This window comes from Trichoderma reesei (assembly GCF_000167675.1).
Source record: "Trichoderma reesei QM6a unplaced genomic scaffold TRIREscaffold_7, whole genome shotgun sequence".
Classification (NCBI taxonomy): Eukaryota; Fungi; Ascomycota; class Sordariomycetes; order Hypocreales; family Hypocreaceae; genus Trichoderma; species Trichoderma reesei.
Window position 1 is genome coordinate 366142 of NW_006711154.1, and position 18922 is coordinate 385063.

Consider the following 18922-nt stretch of genomic DNA (forward strand, 5'->3'; position numbering starts at 1 on the left):
AAACAATGGCTCCCCTCTCCCTCGGCTACAACGACAAGCACCCCTTCACCCAGGTCCCCCTCACGGACCGCGCCTCTGTCCAGGACCTCCTCCGCACGCTGCTCGACCCCCTCGAGCCCTTCTTCTCCCCGCAAAAGGCCCGCGTCAAGTGCCCCGGCGCCACGGCCGTCCGCTTCGACCAGACCGCGTCCGAGATCGAGGGCCTCTGCCGTCCTCTCTGGGGGCTGGCTTGTCTCCTGGCGGGTGGTGGCCAGTATCGCGGCACCGAGTGGTGGATTCAGGGCATCAGGGCCGGCACGGATCCGGAGAGCCCCGAGTATTGGGGGTATCCTCGCGACAATGACCAGCGGATGGTGGAAATGTGTCCCCTGGGTAATCAACCGACTGTGCCAATTGATGGTGTAGACCGAGAGAGACTGACAATTGATCGTCTTGTATAGGCTACGCACTTGCAGTAGCACCAGAGATATGGAAGGGTCTCTCGGAAAAGGAGCGCGTCAACGTCGAGAACTGGCTTGGAAACTCCATCAACGAGAAAAAGTATGTTAGCACTTCCCAAGAGATGAGTTATAACGCAAGTGTATGGTTCCCCCGAAACCACTTACTGACTGGCTGGATCACGCAGCATGCCCAACACCAACTGGCTCTGGTTCCGCGTCTTCGCCAACCTCGGCCTCAAGCAAAACGGGGCGAAGTTCTCCCAGGAGCGGCTGGACAGCGACATTGAGCACCTCAACACCTTTTATCGAGGAGAAGGCTGGTCCAACGACGGCCCCGAGGGCATCCATCGTGAGTTCCGTTCTCCGCCCCTTATCTCTTCCACTCTCAGAAACCCCCCCCCTTTTCAACCCTTTTCTAAGCCACTCACGCCCCTTGCTTGTTGCGCAGAAATGGACTACTACTCCTCCAGCTTCGCCATCCACTTCCTTCAGCTGCTCTACGCCAAACTCGCAGGCGAAGCAGATGCCGCCCGCGCAAAGGAGTTCAAGCAGCGTGCTCAGATCGCCGCCCTCGACCTCATCCACTACCACGACGAGATTGGCCGAGCCATCCCCTTTGGCCGCAGTCTAGTTTACCGCTTCGCCATGGTGGCTTTCTGGGGCGCCCTGGCCTACGCGGACGTGGACCTGCCCGCTCCCCTGACGTGGGGAATGGTCAAGGGAGTCGTTCTCCGCAACTTTAGGTGGTGGCAGACGCAGAATGACATCTGGACGTCGAGCGGGACGCTGTCCCTCGGGTTTTGCTACCCGACCATGTATGTACGTAGTATCATCATCGCCCTTTGGACGGCTTCTCATGCAGGTCCCATGTTGCTGCCAGTGCTTGGATCGCTGACCCTCTGTTCGCTTGCACCGCATGGTACATAGATTACCGAGAATTACAACAGCCCCGGAAGTCCTGTGAGTAGCACCAATGCAACCCAATATCTCGGCGTCATCTTGAGCAAGCCTCATGCTAACCGCTGCCGAACGGCGACTTTTAGTATTGGGCTTGCTTAGCCTTCATCTGTCTGGCGGTTCCCGAGCAGCACCCGTTCTGGACGTCCAAGGAGGAGCCCATCAGCCCCCAGATCCCCAAGATCAAAGCCATACGGCAGCCAGGTCACATTACAAGGTGAGTGCAGCCTCATTTATCCACCAATGACGTGACTGGAAAGCGCCTTGCTAACTCTTCGATGCTCTCCGCGGCTGCTGTCCACAGTTACCTCGGTGGACATTGCATGCTCCTTTCTTCGGGTCAAGCGTGTGGTTACCCCATGAAGGCCACACACGCCAAGTACGGAGGCTTTGCCTACAGCAGCGCCTTTGGCTACTCCGTTCCATCCGGGCTCTTCTCCCTGGAGCAGTATGCCTTGGCATCCCAGCTGGGACTCTCGGACGACGGCGGCGAGTATTGGAAGACGAGGAGACTGTCTGAATACGCCGCTGTCGAGGACCGAGATGGCCAGCCAATCCTGGTTTCGATCTGGAAGCCCTTTGCTGATGTCAAGATCAAGACGCTGTTGATCCCTCCCGTTGAGAGCACGCCAAACTGGCATCTGCGGGTGCATCATATCCATGCTGGTCGCGAGGTCATGACCGCGGACGGCTCCTTTGCCATTCGCAACGTCAACTCCGAGAATGGGAGATACCTGGAGCTTTACGACGAGTCAAAGTGCGAGGGCACTAGCCCCAAGATCATTGGCAACTACGACACCAACACCCCAGCTGGCTGGGACACGGGACTCAATGGTGCCTTTGTCGTCGCGCCAAATACCGGAGCGGTGGGCATCAAGGCTCTAGAACCTCAGGGACAGCGACAGGCCATGCTCGTGAATGCCGACCCCAACACAAACCTCATGGAGAGTCGGACAACGATACCGACCTTGCAGCACACGATCCCGCAGGGTCAGGGGGTGTGGTATGTGTCCGCCATTTACGCCAAACCAGCTGGACCCGGCGTGCCCAAAGAGAGCTATCTGGATGGCTGGAAGAGCCCTCCTGCGATCCCCAACTGGCTGCTTCAGGAGATGGCAGCAGATGGCGGGATGTAACGCTGCCGAACGTGGCCGCATCTGGCTGTGATCTTCTGTCGACATAGCATTTCCCCCACGTGAAGGGAGCTGTGTAATATGGCGAGAAGCGATGGAAGGGCATGAACTACTAGTCTTAACAGGAGTTGGCTGGTTCTGCCTAAATCAACCGGAACGCGGCAGACTGAGGGACGAGTCGTAGAAATAAACTTGCATCTACATACCTTGCTTGCACCGGTGCTACTTTGAGCTTCAACACCAACAACCTTATGCTGCTGAACCGTAAGGTGCAGCGTCAGACGCCACCAGAAGAGGCAAGATGCCAGTTCGTCTCCGCACGAAATTCGACGAAGGTTCATGTTGATTGCATGCAACCTGCCAAACTGCTTCAATGAGTCAACTGCGAGCAAGTCGACAGCCAATGGCGGAGACGCTGAGGAGTGAAATTCCATGAATCCCAGCAGCTCACGTTGACTCCACCCGGAAGCATCTCGCACGTCACGAGAGGTATTAGGCATGTCTGAGCATCGCCAGTCCCCTCGTGGATGATATTTCCCGTACAGGTGGCCTTGCCCAGCTTACCAGGGTGCCTGGCAGGTGCGCACAGGGTTGCATCATTGTAACGGCTGGATTCTCTCTGGGCTGTCTGACACACAAATACACACACGAGCCTCTTGAGCTTCCGGAGCTGGGATTCGATGGATCCGCCGCAACACCGTCTCGCGCCCAGAATAACTCTTGCTGGGGGGGGCTGATTTTCCAGCTATGACCTCTGATGCAAAAGGGCTCCCTGTCCAGGTGATGCTAGCAATAGCGCATCTCGATGGATTTGGCGCCGTCCAACACAAAATGCGGAGAAACCTGGAGAAGGCGAATCATGGCCCAACCCAGCGCGGAGCAACGACAAAAGGGTAAAAAGAAAAAAGAAGGGCACAAGATTAAACGTTTCCGCCTCCATTCCCCCCACCATCACGGCCCCACAGACGGCTAAAGAGAAAAGGTCCCCTGCTCGATGCTTAAGTTTCTGAAGAAGTCGAACAGAGAAGCGTGGTAATGCCACATGGCTTGGCCGTGTACAATACAGATATCCGCGTCTGAGGCAGCCATAGGGCGTGTCGTAGCACGGACACCGAAAAGCCCGAGAACTTGTGGTATTCGTGGTCGCACTATCTCAGAGCCTACCGACATCATGCGTCTTCATGAACATACGGAGTATGTACAAGTATTGGCGGGCTGAGGGAAATCCGGGGGAGGGGGAGCTGGCTTCTCCACGCATTCGGCATCCTGTGTAAGTCCAGCAAGGCACCGCGAATGGCCAGAAAGTCAAAAGTGCACTCATACTCATACTCGTACTCTCTGTTGGATCCGTGTCTGTTCGTCCGTCATCACGAGATGGAGATGCCATCGTGCTTGGCGGTCAGTCGTCCGTTCATTGGTGGGACGTGGTTCTTCCGCTGGGAGATTTCTCCTCAATGCAGAGCCGAAGCCATAGATCCCGGCCCGTGTCTTTGCACTAAGGTCATGGCGCTCCACGACGGGTGAGGCAGCGCCTTGGCTGACCAGACACAGCCTGGCAGCAGGCTGCTGTGCTCTGGATGTGTGCTAGCGACTGCTAGCCCATGCAAGAAATCCAGGGCTCCTTCTGTTGCGGCAATGGTTGCCTCGAGGCGCTCAGCTTCCCGCCCCCTAGCCAGCACCTGGTGAGCTTGACGCTGCGTTCCGTGTTGTCCATGGTGAAGACCGAAGAGGAGAGTCGTTGCCAGCGGATTGCTGGAGTCGACTGATCGCCCATTCGTAGAATAGAGAAAGTCGAGCAAGGAACATGGGGAGGAGGTAAAAGGGCCGACAAAGAAGGGCGCCGGCCATGGGGGCGACAACCCATTTTCTCGTGTCCCTCGAGGGACTTTGCAACAACGTCCTCGTTCGTCAAGAATGTGGAAGCACTACAGCGTACAAGCCATTGTTGGCGAGCGAACGCGTGTAACGTCCATGTGCGATAGAACGATGCCGTGTAGCCAGCTCTGTCGTCTCGCCCTTTCTGTAATGCTCCGTTGAGGCGTACGCAGTCTGCAGTTGGTGCCACCCTCCACGGCTAATATCATGCATCTCAGCACCGCTCGTCACAGCATTCTCTTCTGCATCCCACACTTGCCCGCAAGTGCCAGCCGTGAGCCCTGAGGTCTGAGGTATGATGTAGTATAGCCAACGACCAGATCATCGCTTCTCTCCACCCGGTGGTCGATGGCCAAGAGCTCCCGGGTGCCCACCCCCCCTCAGCCCGTAGGCTCGAGAGTCTGGGGAATTTGGGACCGGCCGTTTTACTCGTCTGATCGCTCCGTGCATCTTGGGGGGGTTGCCCTAGCCTGCTCCTTTCGCTTGCATTCGCCCTTTGGGCATGTTCCTCGACTGGGATGGACCAGGGTCTGCTCTCCAGCCCAAGAAGCGGGTCGCCCGTCCCCGGCTGTATCAGCAAATAGTACATATCAGCGTCGCACGACCTCGTCCGCCCGTGTCTCTCCTCTCCTGTCTTCTCGTCCGTCTCCTTGTGAATTCCACGGCTCTGTCTTGGTCCAGGAGTCGTCCATTTCAATTCGCTGCTCAAGGCTATCGACCGGAGCCTCGAGTCCTGCAAAGGACAGACAATTCTTCTCTTCTGTGGTACATCGTGGTGCTCCTTTGTCAAGTCCACGCTCAACACTACCGACAACTGCCGGGTCGGATCCATCAGCCAGGCATTAAGCCAAGTCGACTATAACACGCCGCCACCATGGGCGTAACATCCAAGTTCCTGCGCGCCATCGTGCGCAACGAGGCCATGCGTACCGATCCCGACGAAATCTATGGATGGCGTGTCTTCACCCTTGTCTTCTCGGCATGCTTTGGTGGCATGCTGTTCGGTTGGGACACGGGTTCCATCGGCGGCATCCTGACCATGCCTGCTTTCCAGGAGAAGTTCCATTATGCGCACAGCTCGCCCAAGGCCAAGTCCAACATGAACCAGAACATTGTATCCACGCTGCAGGCAGGGTGCTTTGCCGCATGCTTCTTCACCAGCTGGGTCACGGATCGATATGGTCGCCGATTTGCCCTGATCGCCGCAGGACTTCTGACCATTGTCGGCATCATCTTCCAGGCTGCGTCTGCCGCCGACGGCACGCTGGCTGTCATGTATGTCGGCCGATTCATTGCCGGTCTGGGGATCGGTGCTGCATCGGCACTGACTCCGTTGTATGTGTCCGAGTGCGCTCCTCGTGCCATTCGAGGTGGCTTGACAGGTAAGAGCAGAGAGCTTGGGCGCTTGATGACATGAAATCAACCTACACTCTGGACTTGTACCTCCCTCCCCAACCTCAGGCATCAATTCATCTGCCCGGGGACACCGCCCTACCTACTACCTACTTCAGCCCTCGATGACTTCTACCGTACCTAACATGATCATTCGCAAACAACGTAAAAATGGATACCAAAAGCCATGCTGACAATGTTGGAAAACAGCCTTTTACCAACTCTTCAATGTCTTCGGCATCATGCTCGCCTTCTGGTATGGAAACGCCCGATCCTCTTCCTCGACATGTTTTCGATAACAATCAACTTACAAAGATGCCATCTTAGGGTCAACTACGGATGCCTGTTGCACGTCTCAGCCCCTGCCATCTACATCATTCCTCTCACCCTGCAGGCTCTTCCAGCCGTGTAAGTGCTCTAAGAACTCATGGATTGCAGCCGTTCCGCTTGCTGACAGCAACGCAGCTTCTTGATGGTTGGCATGTTCATTTCTCCTGAAAGGTACGATTCCTTACTGGCCTTTTGCGATGGCCTCAATAGCTATAAGAAGCATCGTGAGACTAACCCCCCCTGATACAGCCCGAGATGGTGCGCCAGACGAGACGATTGGGACCGTGCCACGAAAGTCCTTGTAAAGCTCCGAGGGTAAGACATATCAGAGCCACTAGCCGTGTTTACAATGCGATTGTCTGACAGTAGGGGGTGTATAGTCTGCCTGCCGACTCGGAATACGTGCAGAACGAGATCCAGGAAATGGCGGATCAGCTTGAGCATGAGAGACGCCTGACTGGAGACGCCACCTTCAAGACGCTCCTCAGGGAAATGTGGACAATCCCTGGCAACCGCAACCGAGCCGTCATCTCCATCCTCCTCATGATCTTCCAGCAAATGACTGGTGTCAATGCCATTGTAAGGCCCTGAACCTTGAAGCTGTCTCAACCTTGTCGGACCTGGAGGGGAAATGCTAACGGTGGACGACGTAGAACTACTATGCTCCCCAAATCTTCACCAACCTTGGAATGACTGGCAATGACTCTTCGCTGTTCGCCACTGGAGTTTATGGCGTGGTCAAGACGGCAGCTTGCGCTGTCTTCCTCGTCTTCGTGGCCGACTCGCTTGGTCGACGCTGGAGTCTGCTGTGGACGGCCGCCGCCCAAGGCATCTTCCTGTACATTGTGGGCATCTACGGACGAGTTCAGCCCCCTATTGCTGGACAACCGGTAAGTAACGATGGCGTGCGCGGATGCATCGGGTTTTCCGCCCCCAATGCAGCTATATCGCCTCGATGGACTTGTTGGCTAATTCGCGTGCTCTAAACCCTCTTCTAGGTCACGGCGTTCGGATATGTTGCCATCACCTGCATTTATCTATGGGCTGCGTCGTTCCAATTCGGCTGGGGCCCCGTCTGCTGGATTCTGGTCAGCGAGATACCCACTGCCCGACTGCGTGCCATGAACGTGGCCATTGGCGCCGCCACTCAATGGCTCTTCAACTTTGTTTGTGCTCGATGTAAGCCACCAGCCGCCTCCCCCTTTTTTGTCATGCCATATGTTCCACAGTACCTTTGGAAACATTTGCTAACTAATCCACAGCTGTTCTCACCATGCAGACAACGATGGGCAAGGCGGGCTATGTAAGTTGATAATCTCATATTGAAACCTCAGAACGGGTGTGCTGACTCGATTTCTCCCTAACAGGGCATGTTCTTCATGTTCGGAACCTTTTGCTTCATCATGGGCATCTTTGTGTGGTTCTTCGTGCCTGAGACCAAGGGTCTTAGCTTGGAGCACATGGACGACCTGTTTGGCGTCACGGAGCTCGTCAAGAAGGTGGAAGCTGAGCCTGAACTTGGCCACCCGGATAGCATTCGGGAGGAGCGGGCAGACATCAAGTCTTGAAAAGTCCCTCTCCTTGCATTCTGTGGCGCTTGATGCTCGGCTCGACGGACGCATGGAAGACGGGTGGATCTGCGTAGCGTGCTCAGGCGGTTCTTGCTTGCCTTGTTGTTGAATTCTAGTCCCTTTACCATCAGACGCTTATTTTCTTCTCAAGTCGTACTTTGTCCCGTTGTGTTGATTTGATATTGATTGTGTCTGCTGACAGATACACACTTATATGAGGGCACAGGGGGGGCGGGCCAATCAGGGGTGCATGTTGAGTGCGACTTGCGAGAGCCGATTTGAGCCAGCCTCGGATCTAGGGAACCACTGGACCTGTCATGATGAACTAAGACTCGCCTAAGGGGTTCGACGGTGATGTCCTGTCGCCACGATGCCGCTAGAGTGACACTTGGAGCCTCGCTAGCTCCCCTCGTTGCCGTGAGCTGCCAGAATGATACAGAATCATCCATCGCCCAGCTCCTTGACTCGAGGATGGTTCGGCGCAGCAGGATTCAATGTCAACCAGAAGCGCATGTTGCCCCCAAGTTGAGGTCGATTCCGTCAGCTGGACGCTTTTAGTGACGTTGTTTCCATGTCGTGTGTTAGCGGCAATCGGGCGGCATGGGAGGAAGCTCGGGGGTTCGCCTTGTAGTCTACATGTAGTATGGAGGGCTCCAGGTCCGGAGCGACACATCCATCCATCCATCCAATGCAATGTACTCTATTAGCGGCGCTGAAGCCGCAATTGCGGCACATGGTGAGCCGCATGGCCCTGAACTTGGGTATCAAGATCTGTGATTCAACAACGTTCGGGTGTTTGTTGCGGCACGATAGCATCTGCGGCAAGTGCACAAATTTGCTCATCTGTTCAAATCTATACCTCACTCTATAGTACAAGCATGCGCTTGCGAGCCTGTTGGCGTGTCAATGTCTGTGGGATTCAGGTACCTAGATGTAAGTCGTTGTCTGTTCCGCCGCAGGCACCGAGCCCGGGCCGGAAGTGCTCGGCAGCGTCGGCCGCCCATGGGGCCTCCGGTGGCAAAAGCGTGCCTACGCGGGAGGTGCCGCTGATTCCACAGCCAGAGTTGCCCAAAGCGGAACCTGTCGTCGATACAAGGCTGACGAGACGAAAGAGAACGCCTATCGCCTAATGAGCGAACATGTACTACTCAGTGGCTTAGACGTTTCGTTCGTGGCCAACGGACTCCCTCTCATGTATCTCGCGCGGCCCCCGCTCTCGGCAGTTGCAGACAAAACTTAGACGGAATACATGGCATGTACTCCCTCCTGAGGGCTTGTGAGATGACATCTACTTTTTCCGCCAACCGTCGACGGCCAAATATCGTTCACCGGCTACATCTCCGAGTCAGGTCTTGCCTCGAACAACAAACTCTATGTACTTCCCGCTCAAACCACCCCCCTTTGACTCTTCGCGGGTCGCCTCCCCGGCGCATGCCTAAGCCTCTGTTGGTCTATTTTGCATGCCATGACATGGAGCTTTGTAAGGCAAAGACAAGATAGAGAGGAAGCTTACATGTACTAGACCAGCCCTACAAGGCGGCCGAGAGGCGTGAACCGACAACGGGTCTGGTATCACCATCGATAGGCCCGAGGTCGTCCGGTCCGGTGGGGGCGTAACCGACCTACCTACCTACCTATGGGGACAATGTGCCCAGGACAAGAAGCTATGGACCTATCTATGGCGATGGATTCAGGCTACATGTTTGCTCTGGGGCCGGATGTCATGATCTAAGCAGGCACTGGGGGCCGTCACTGGCTGATCCGTCCGGTCTTGAACGTGAATATCGCCGCTCTCAAGTCCGGCACATGCCGTTAGGCTGGATGCAGCCTGGTTAAACGATTCAGTCGCAAGAGAAGAGGGACGATGTGGAAGAGCTACGCTCGGCTGGGTACCTGTGTTGCTCGACATGGCATCGAGTACATATGGCTCTGCGCTCTTCCATTCCCATTCTACCTGTCTTTCCTTACATAGTGCCTCACCCTCATTCTTTGGTACTTGTGTGTCTTCTGGTTTCCTTCATACACTCTTTTTCATCTCAAGTCTATTCGTTGCTCTGTTGTCGTTCACCTCAAGTCTTCACCTCTCGCCATCTTCGCTTTGCTCGATCTGTGTGGCTCGGCTTACACGTGTGTTGCTGTCCGCTGCTGCAGGTGGTACCCTTGACGAGTAATACAGCGAGCGACGCCCTATAACTCGGGCACCATGTCCAGCGACAACCGGCCTGCGCAACCGCCAAAGGCTGCTCCCCAGCGCTATAGCCTGCTGAGCCAGAGCCGCCTGCTGGACGTGACTCCGGCCGTATTTCGTAAGTGCAGCCTCCGTGAACTTTTGGATCTTGATCGCATCAAATCACCTCACCCTCACCTCCATCTGCTTGCTATACACGTATTAGCCCTGTTCCTTGCCCATCATATCACACACAGCTGTCTAGGTAAGGTCCATGTTTTGGTCCTATGCGGCAATCGCCCGGGCTGTGTGCAGCTCGACGCCCTCTTTCCGTGACGATGCCGTCACTGGCTGTTTCTCTCGTCCAGTGCCGGAGATGGCAATTTCTTCCCTGATTTATGATGGCTTGGATTTGCTTTCAAAGACACCCGGCACTTGCAATTGATGTCATTTCAGTCTGGCATTCCAGAATGCCGAGGAAAGTTTGACACATTTTCTTAGGCATTTATTTTTCTATGACCTCGTTGTGTCCATGTCAATATGTTTCATTCAGCATCTTCACTAACACCTTAGTCTGCCGGACTTGATTCACATATTTCATAAACACCTTTCCTTGTCTCACGTCCTCTCTTTCCTCTCCACCCTTTTCTTCTTCCTTTTCTTATTCTTCTTCCTCTCCATTTTCTCGCACTGCCAATGCCTGCGAGTCCTGCCAGCTGATCAGCCCCAATTACCCTCCATCCCCCCCTCGCGTCCTTTCGTACAATGTTCTCGATAGGACAAACTATAAGCACCCACGATGGCTGACCAAGAGAGCCCGACAGCGACCCATAATTCACCTCGAACGTGGCTCCTGACTGCATCGCTGTCACCCTTGGCCGTGCGTCTGATCCGGCAGTTGCTGTCGCACGGCGACAACGTCGCGGCCTGCTTCCCTCCCCTGGAGATTGAGCACGAGGAGAGAAGTGCCGAGTTTCGCGAGCTCATCAATGAGTGCACTAGTGGGCGGAAGGACCGGGAGGGATGGAAGGAGAGGATCCGCGGCATACGATGCGATGGGAGGACCATGAGCGGCTGCGGCGCCGCCGTTGCCGAGGCCGTCGATGTCTTTGGGAGGATTGATATTCTCTTGTGCTGTCGGTCGGAAGGTATGTACCGCCGAAACACATGATCAAGCACCCTACAGATCACAGATGGCATGACCATGTTTGCTAACCTGCCGTAGCCGTCGTCGGGACCGTGGAGGAGCTGTCCACGAACCTCGCCACCCAGAGCCTGGCCAGGGACCAGTTCGAGACCTTGTTCTTCTCCCAGGTCAACTTCATCAAGGCCGCTCTGCCGCAGCTCCGGGCGCAGCACACCGGCCACATCATGGTCCTCACGAGCACCGGAGGCCACATTGGCACGCCGCACATGTCCATGTACACGGCGGCGACGTGGGCCCTCGAGGGCTTCTGCGACTCCCTGGCATACGAGGTGGCGCCCTTCAACATCAAGGTCACCATCGTGCAGCCCAACAAGGAGATCCAGTCGCTCACCAACCGCATCACCTTTGCGCCGCAGATCCCCGCGTACGCCAGCAGCTTCGCCGAGGCCCCCAGCGTCCGGGAGATGCTCACGACCGTTCTCAACTCCCACCCCGACACGGCGGTCCCGGCCAACCCGGAGTCCGACAATGCCGCCACGTCACCGGATAGCATGTCACTGGAGCCGGGCGAAGCTGTGGGCGAAATCTTTTACCGCTACCCCAAGCTGCCGCCCTCGTCCATCGACAAGCTCGTAAACGAGACGATTTACGCGCTGACGGCCATTGGGGGCCACGAGAACCCGCCTTCGCGGCACATTGTAGGGACCGAAGGTGCGCTTGCCGTCAAGGAGAAGCTCAAGACTGTCACGGAGGAGATGGAGGATTTCGTTGAGGCGAGCCTTGCCGTGGACATCTTCGAGAGCGAGTTGACGGAGGAGGCCAGGGACGACAGGAACCGCGGTACCAGCCAAACACCAGCCGCGAGCAGCCAGACCCCGGCCACTGGGCCTTCTACCGACGGCGTGTAGTCCCACATGACGAGGGGAATTTCTTGAGGAAACAAGTTTCTCGAAAAAAGTTTTCAAATGCCTAAAGCGAGAATATCTATCCGAGCCAACGGTGCTTACTTTTTTTTCTCTTTTGCTACCTTTCTTTCTTTCTTTCTTTCTTTCTTTCTTTCTTTCTTTCTTTCTTTCTTTCTTTCTTTCTTTCTTTCTTTCTTTCTTTCTTTCTTTCTTTCTTTCTTTCTTTCTTGCTTTCTTTCTTTCTTTCTTTCTTTCTTGCTTTCTTTCTTTCTTGCTTTCTTTCTTGCTTTCTTTAATATCAAGTATAGGGCTAGGGAAACCGATGACTGAAAGTTCGGCGTCGCATCTTTGAACAGATACTTCACCTTGGCTATATTCTTGATTCTTCTTTAACTCACTGTTGTTCATAACGCGGTGCTGGAAAAGTTCTTCATGTTGTTTTTTCTTCTTTAGCATTCATTTACATAGACTTGATTGACAATTGATTCTGGAATCAGTAATACGTGTTTCCCAGAGTTTCCCCGACTCACTCAAGTCTACCATACATTTCCATGCAGACATGCTGTCGTCTGTCATTCGTCATGGTGGTTGCTCGAAATACACGTACTGCCGATCCAGATCGGAGCGGGCTGTCGTCTGTACGTGTACTGTACTCCAGCTTGGAAGCCATAAATTAGCTACCCTCCCTGTCGGCAAAGTGGATGCTTTTGCTGGAAACGGCGGGCATCGTTCGGCGATATCGCGGATTGCCATCTCCAGCTGTTGATTAAGCTCTCCCCCGGCTCATGTGGTTTTGGGGCCATTACAGATCATTTCTGAATTTGGGATCTGAATTGGTTTCAGTAGCACAGCAGATATTCATATTTTCGTTTGTTTCTTTGTATTTGATTGATTGATAGCTGATTTTATCCAAACTACCAAGTTTCCTCGCAGTCAAAGTATGCCTGTGAGACGTGTTTGAAAGTTCAAGTTTCATTCGTTGTTGCACCACATGCTGAGTCACCGCCAAACCGTCGTGGTGCTTGTGGATTGATTGACCTCTACATATAGGTAAGGTAGCTTTCGTTGACCCTCCATTCTTATTCTTGACTATTTTGATTTTGGGCTTTGCAGCTGCTGCTGTCAGTATTATCATATCCCATAGTAGATGGACATCTCTAGCTTCATTCTACCTTACCTCTAATACGCTCTACTATCACATTGTCTTTTGATCCCTCGGCCTCACCTCTGGGGGAGACCTGGCCACTTGGTTACAATACCCGACACTTCCAAGGTTCCAGGTTCCAACGTTACACGGGTCCAGCCCTCCACGGGCTGTTATTACAGAAGAGTCAAGCTCCAGCAGCCCTACGACTCAGCGAACTCAGGTCCCCGCTCGGCTCTGTAAGCACCAGCTCCCCCCGCCAAAAGCTGCGCGCAGATCCCCAGAAATTGGCCCCAGTGATTTGCTCGGGACGTAAAAATATCAGTCCGTCGGTCCCTCCTAGAGCTCCACTGCGTCAGGCCTGAGGGGGAGGGAAGGGGAACCTTCGTTTTGGGGAGGTCACGGGTGGGACACTAGGTAGGTTGCGACAAGCTGTCCAGAGACCAACATCGTGCCAGCTTCTGGTGCTGCAGTCCCTCATTGCACAGCAGCTTGCCAACGGCCCGCCGATTGCTCGACCCGACAAGCCCAGCCTGCCTCCCGTTTGCGCGCCCCGAGGCCCTGAGCCGCGATCCAACGACCCGGAGCGCCCCCCCAAAGGAACATGCGCAGCAGCTCCCACGGCGGCATCGACTCTCCCTCACCGTCGCGACGAGCCTGCCTGTATGGGCATCCCTGAGACCCCCCGCCGGACGATGCTTGAGCGACTCTAGATGCTAGAATGAGCTTGGACCCTTTGCTTCCCATTGCTCCCGCGAGGGTGAAGGCGCTGCTGCTACCCCTCGGAAGGATCAAGGCGGCCAGGTTTGCGTCGTTTGCCGAGAGGCTGCAGGCCGAGCATGTCGTCCAGCTCAGGGACATCAGCGCCGATGGGCGCCCCAACAGAAGTAAGTACAATGAAGATCGAGGAGGGTTGTGGGCTAAGAGCGCGATAAGTCGTATACCCAAGAGAAGGACGGGGCGCAAGAGGCAGGTTAGGGAAGACGGAGAGACAGACGGGGGCCGGTTGCGCCATAATACGCCCTGCATCGACACGCCGCTTCTCGGGACTTGACAAACTGATGCGAAGCTTCTCCAGACATGTTCTCGCCATTGGCGTACCCCGACGGCGCAATGCTCTACGACCTCATCACCCACGTTCCCCCTCCTTCGCACCTCGCCCTCTCGCCGTTCGACCTCTTCCGCGAGCCAATGGCCGTCCTCGCCATCGCTGACGGTACAGAGTTGGGCGACGTGACCTATAGCAAACGGAGCTCCATGAATGGCAAGGGACCCACGCCGGTAGAGAAGAATATCAGGGCGCTGTACCAGGAGCTCGAGGACCTGCGCGACAACTACCCCAAAGCTCTCATACATCGGGTCCTCATCTTCGATTATGTCTCGCCGGCGACGGAAGTGCCCATTCCCGAGGGCATGGCGGCAATCCCCCCGCCCGAGGAGTCGAAACGAACCACGATGAAGACGGTCATGTGCGACATATCGTCGCTGCTGCTGGCCGAAATGACAACTCTGGGCAAATCGTACGAGGCTATGACGGCGATTGAGTCGCCGGGCGGCTACTCCCTGGCCAGACAGCTCAGCACCACGTCGTGGGGCCCCGATGCCACTTCGCCAACCAGTTTTACCAGGCGCAACTCTCAGTTCGCCATTCCTCAACACCTTCAGCGCTCCAACTCTTCTGCAGGCTTGCCTGATCGATCAGGGGGCCGCCTGTCGCTGCCTCCAGCTTCCTCGCAAGGGATTCCCGGTTCGAGCGTTTCAACGCCAGGCCGCCCGTCCACGCCACTGAAGAGCAACCTTTCCAGCCCTCCCCTGACTGCGGACGATTTCCCAAGCGCTTCGAGCCAGAGGTCAGAGTCGCCTGAAGCGCACAGCAAGTCCGATTTCGCCGAGGATTCGAACCGCGTCTCCGTGCAAGGATTCGGGCCGGGGGGAGCAAACGACCGGTGGCGCCTCAAAGGAAAAGGCAGGTCATCCATTGTGATAGGATCCATGTACCTGCAGGCTGGTCGCTGGGGAGATTCCCTGAAGGAACTGGGCGAAGGAGCCGCCGCCGCCAAGTCCCTGAACGACCACATCTGGCACGGGAAAGCTCTCGAACTGATCCTCATGAACCTACTGCTACTCGGCTGGTCGGGATTAACCTTCCAGATACCGACTGTGTGTCTTCCCGCACAGGATAAGCACTCGTCGCTCAAGCCCGAGCCGGAAAATACCGACCAGTCTCAACCCAGGCACCTTCGATATCTTCAAGCTCTCCTCCCCGAACTCTTGGATCGAATAGTAGGCCTCTATTCTAGAATCTCGGCCGAGAACGTCCCCCCTTTGCCATTAGCAGAGACAGTGATTAGATTCAGCAAGATATTGTCGGCCATGCACTTTTGCGATGGCAAGTTAAACCAGCAGGCGTTTGATATGATGGTATTAGGGAAAGGGTTGGATAACATGCATCTCACAACCTCGCCGCGGCTGCTGATAACGCCCACGAGGCAACAAATCCTGACCCTACTGTTCAAAGCATTCCCCTCCACGGCCACCGAGCTGCTCACCACCGTTGACCGGATATCGATCTTGAGCGGCATCGCGGCTGTACTGGGACCCCTGGGCTATCATCGGAAGAAGGCCATGGTGACTCGCGAGTTAGTCTCGGTTCTCATTGGAGGGCTCGTCGAAGCGAGAACACGCGGAGCTGCGGATGCCGGGGTCCATCCTGCTGCAGGTCTGGTGGCGCTGACACCGGGCAGTAACGGGCAGGGTGCGACTGGGGCGATGGCGCTGGACCTGGCCGAGGGAGACATTGAGCAGGGCATAGAGGCCTTTCTCGAGCTCCTTTGCAAGTCTTACGGCGTTGTCGGATTCGATAGGGCAAAGCCCCGGAGGCAGTCCCTCCGAGAAGGGTTCGACGACTCGGACGAAGCTGTGATTGCTCGAATCCGTGGCCAGATGAAGACGAGGTTCTTCGGATTCCCCGACATCAAGCTCAACATCTTGCGAGCGTGCATCAACTTCTCGGAAGCCTTGCCGGACTTTAACGGTGTTCTCAAGTTCTCCAGCGACTTGATGCGGACGGCTGGATCCGGCGTCGCTCCTGGCCCCCGCCGCGAAGATGCATCGCCAAAGATTCATCGAGACGAGCAGATTCGTCTTGTGAGTAACATCTCACGAACTTCCAATCTCGTCAAGAAGCTGGGCATGTCGCACTTGACTGCTGAGTTTTGGGATGAGTTTCTTGTCCGGGAGATTGCACTGGAGCCGCTGCCGAGTACCCGGATCCCTATCCCCCATGCCCGCAGCGTTTTGCCAGGAGAGACGACGATGCGAGCGTCGCAGGATGTTAACCCCTTCATCTACAATCCCTTCCTGCAGGAGCCGGACGAGACGGCCGCCGCAAACTTGGTCGCTGGAGAGGTGGCGAAATTCAAGGTGACGGTTCAAAACACCTATGACGTTGAGTTGGATATCGAAAGTATACGTTTAGAAACGGACGGTGTCGACTTCGAGGCCATGAGCGAAAGCACCATCATCGGCCCCTACCGAACGCAAGCAGTTCGGCTACAAGGCTTGGCAAAAGAAGCAGGCTCCATCAAGGTGACGGGGGCCATCATCAAGGTCAAGGGGTGCAGGGAGAGAAGGTTCGCCGTCTTCCCCAAGCACTGGAAGCCCTACCCAGAAGACAAGGTCAAGGTCAAGGGGATTGCATCAGTGACCGCCCCCATGATGTCGGGCAAATTCCATGATATGCCCCTGGAGCCGTTCACCCTTGACCTCAACGTCACTCAGCCTCAGCCTTTGGTGACGGTGAAGTCGACGACGCTTCCTCAGTCCTCAGTCATGATCCTAGAGGGAGAGAGGCATATCTTCTCTATCACGTTACAAAATCAGTCCACGACGCCGGTTGACTTTATGCTATTCTCGTTCAAGGACTCGACGCAGGAGCCTCTACAGACGGCTCTCGCGAACCGAGATGCTACGCCAGCGGAGCTGTATGAATACGAATTGATACTCATGAAGAAACAAGCGCTACGACTCCCGCGGGCCACCCAGAGTCGTGACATTGCCCCGGGAGGAGAGGCGACATTCGAGTTTGAGATCCTCGGCAAGCCTGGCCTGACGCATGCGACAATCCAGATCGATTACACATACCTCGGCGTTCCTCGTGACGAGGTAACAGAGCAGTTTTATACGCGACAGGTCTCTGTGCCGCTGACTGTCACGGTTAACGCAAGCGTTGAGCTGGCAAGACTGGACGCGATACCCATGCACGGCTTGATCCCACAGCCGCTGTGGGAGCGCTTGGGGGGCACGAAGCCAACGAAGCCGGATGAATACTGCTTACTCTCTGTGGACCTGAGAAATGCGTGGCCCACGCAGATGGCAGTCCATGTTGAGAACGATGATGGCATGGCTGTTGAGGAAGGCATTCTGCCGGGTAAAACGAGCCGAATCATCATGCCCGTGAAGCGAGTGTACTTGGAAGACCCGTACGCGCCTATCCCCAGCCTGAACCCCACAAAGAACAGGCAGTTTGTGGTGAGCACCAGCAAAATCACACCCGAGATGGAGCGCGCCAACAGAGAGGCGTTTTGGTACAGAGAGAGGCTCCTCGACTCTCTCAAGGCGACCTGGAGAACAACGGCAGTGCCGAAGCGAAGTGGCACTATCGAGCTCCGCAATATCCGCCTGACTACCCGCATCATCGACATTGTCAAGGTTGGCGAGATTGGTATCGATGTCACCGTGGAGCGGCCGGGAGAGGCCGAGGGCAACAGCATCAGCACGGCGTTTGTCGACGAGTTTATACAGGTGCGGACGCGAGTCACGAATAGAACCAGCCAACCAATCAAGCCCCTGGTGAGGCTCCTGCCGGCGCTGTGTCATCGCTCCGTCAACATTGCGCTCGACTATACGCGCAAGTTTGTGTGGAACGGTACGCTACAGCAGCTTCTGCCAGAGCTCCCGGGCGGCGGCAGCACAGACTTTGTCATTGGCGTAACGGCGCTTTGCAGGGGAGAGTTTGAGCTCACGGCGTCCGTGGAGGAAGTCCTGGTCTTGGAGGAGAACGAGAAGGGCGACGGCGACGAGCCGCTCCAGGGGCGCCCGCGGTCAGACACCCAGACGAGAGAGGACAAGGCGATTGGTGCAAAGGAGCGGAGGATGTGGCATTCACGACGCCCATGTATATTGAGGGTGAAGGATGATGAATGAACTTAGAGCCCCCCCTATTTTTTGATGACGAGAACGTTGCTTTTCGGCCTCGGAGGTCACGGCGGCAAATAGCGACTGCGACTGCGATGAAGACATTCTGCTGCATATATCTCTACAGATAATAGACGGCCTTTTTTGTTTTTTTTTATCTTGAGGATTATTGGTATTGTATGCTAGGAAGGCGGAGTCATACTTGTCTTGTGTACGTGTATCATCAGATGACCGTTTCAAGTTTCTTTGATGTAATAGTATGGGTGGCCAGCGTCTATCTGCAAAGCATCAACTTGCATACAGCATTCTTGCAGTGATGGGCGTCATCTTGCTCTACTCCGGCTCTGGCCCTGGAAGGGATCGGAGTTGGACAGCCCTGGAGAAATTGATTACATGAGAGCAACGCACGCTGTTGGCTGCAAGCTGCACGACTTCCCTCGTGGTCCGGCGCCGTCAGCAGCGCTTATGAGTCGATTGTATCCGAAAGAGATAAGAAGGTTGGCCAAGAAAACAAGATAAAAAAAACCCGACGCTACGCGGCCTGTCCGTTTCCTATCTCGGAGCGCCTCTTTCGACTTTTCAGCCTCTGCGCCTCGACCTCTTTTCTCTTGCTTCGATTCCCTTCCGCTTCCTCTCATCTTCCTCTTCTTTTCTTCTGTCAATCG

At 55.4% G+C, this 18922-nt stretch overlaps 3 protein-coding genes across 3 annotated transcripts; all 3 read left to right on the forward strand.

Moving 5' to 3' along the window:
- Window positions 1–5: 5 nt before the first annotated feature.
- Window positions 6–2533, forward strand: TRIREDRAFT_3481 (uncharacterized protein; the record flags this gene model as incomplete). Its single annotated transcript, XM_006964315.1, has 7 exons — window positions 6–372; window positions 441–540; window positions 626–789; window positions 889–1259; window positions 1368–1400; window positions 1484–1614; window positions 1702–2533. 7 exons carry the CDS (start codon window positions 6–8, stop codon window positions 2531–2533), a joined length of 1998 nt encoding a protein of 665 aa, XP_006964377.1.
- Window positions 2534–5279: 2746 nt separating this feature from the next.
- TRIREDRAFT_106330 (uncharacterized protein) lies at window positions 5280–7695 on the forward strand (the record flags this gene model as incomplete). Its single annotated transcript, XM_006964422.1, has 10 exons — window positions 5280–5787; window positions 6008–6053; window positions 6125–6205; window positions 6263–6298; window positions 6377–6442; window positions 6508–6706; window positions 6781–7017; window positions 7126–7306; window positions 7390–7430; window positions 7495–7695. 10 exons carry the CDS (start codon window positions 5280–5282, stop codon window positions 7693–7695), a joined length of 1596 nt encoding a protein of 531 aa, XP_006964484.1.
- A 2969-nt stretch (window positions 7696–10664) lies between these two features.
- TRIREDRAFT_106331 (cis-Golgi transport protein particle complex subunit) lies at window positions 10665–18266 on the forward strand (the record flags this gene model as incomplete). The annotated part of the gene is made up of 4 exons (XM_006964423.1): window positions 10665–11013; window positions 11259–11916; window positions 13782–13948; window positions 14140–18266. 4 exons carry the CDS (start codon window positions 10665–10667, stop codon window positions 18264–18266), a joined length of 5301 nt encoding a protein of 1766 aa, XP_006964485.1.
- Window positions 18267–18922: the final 656 nt, after the last annotated feature.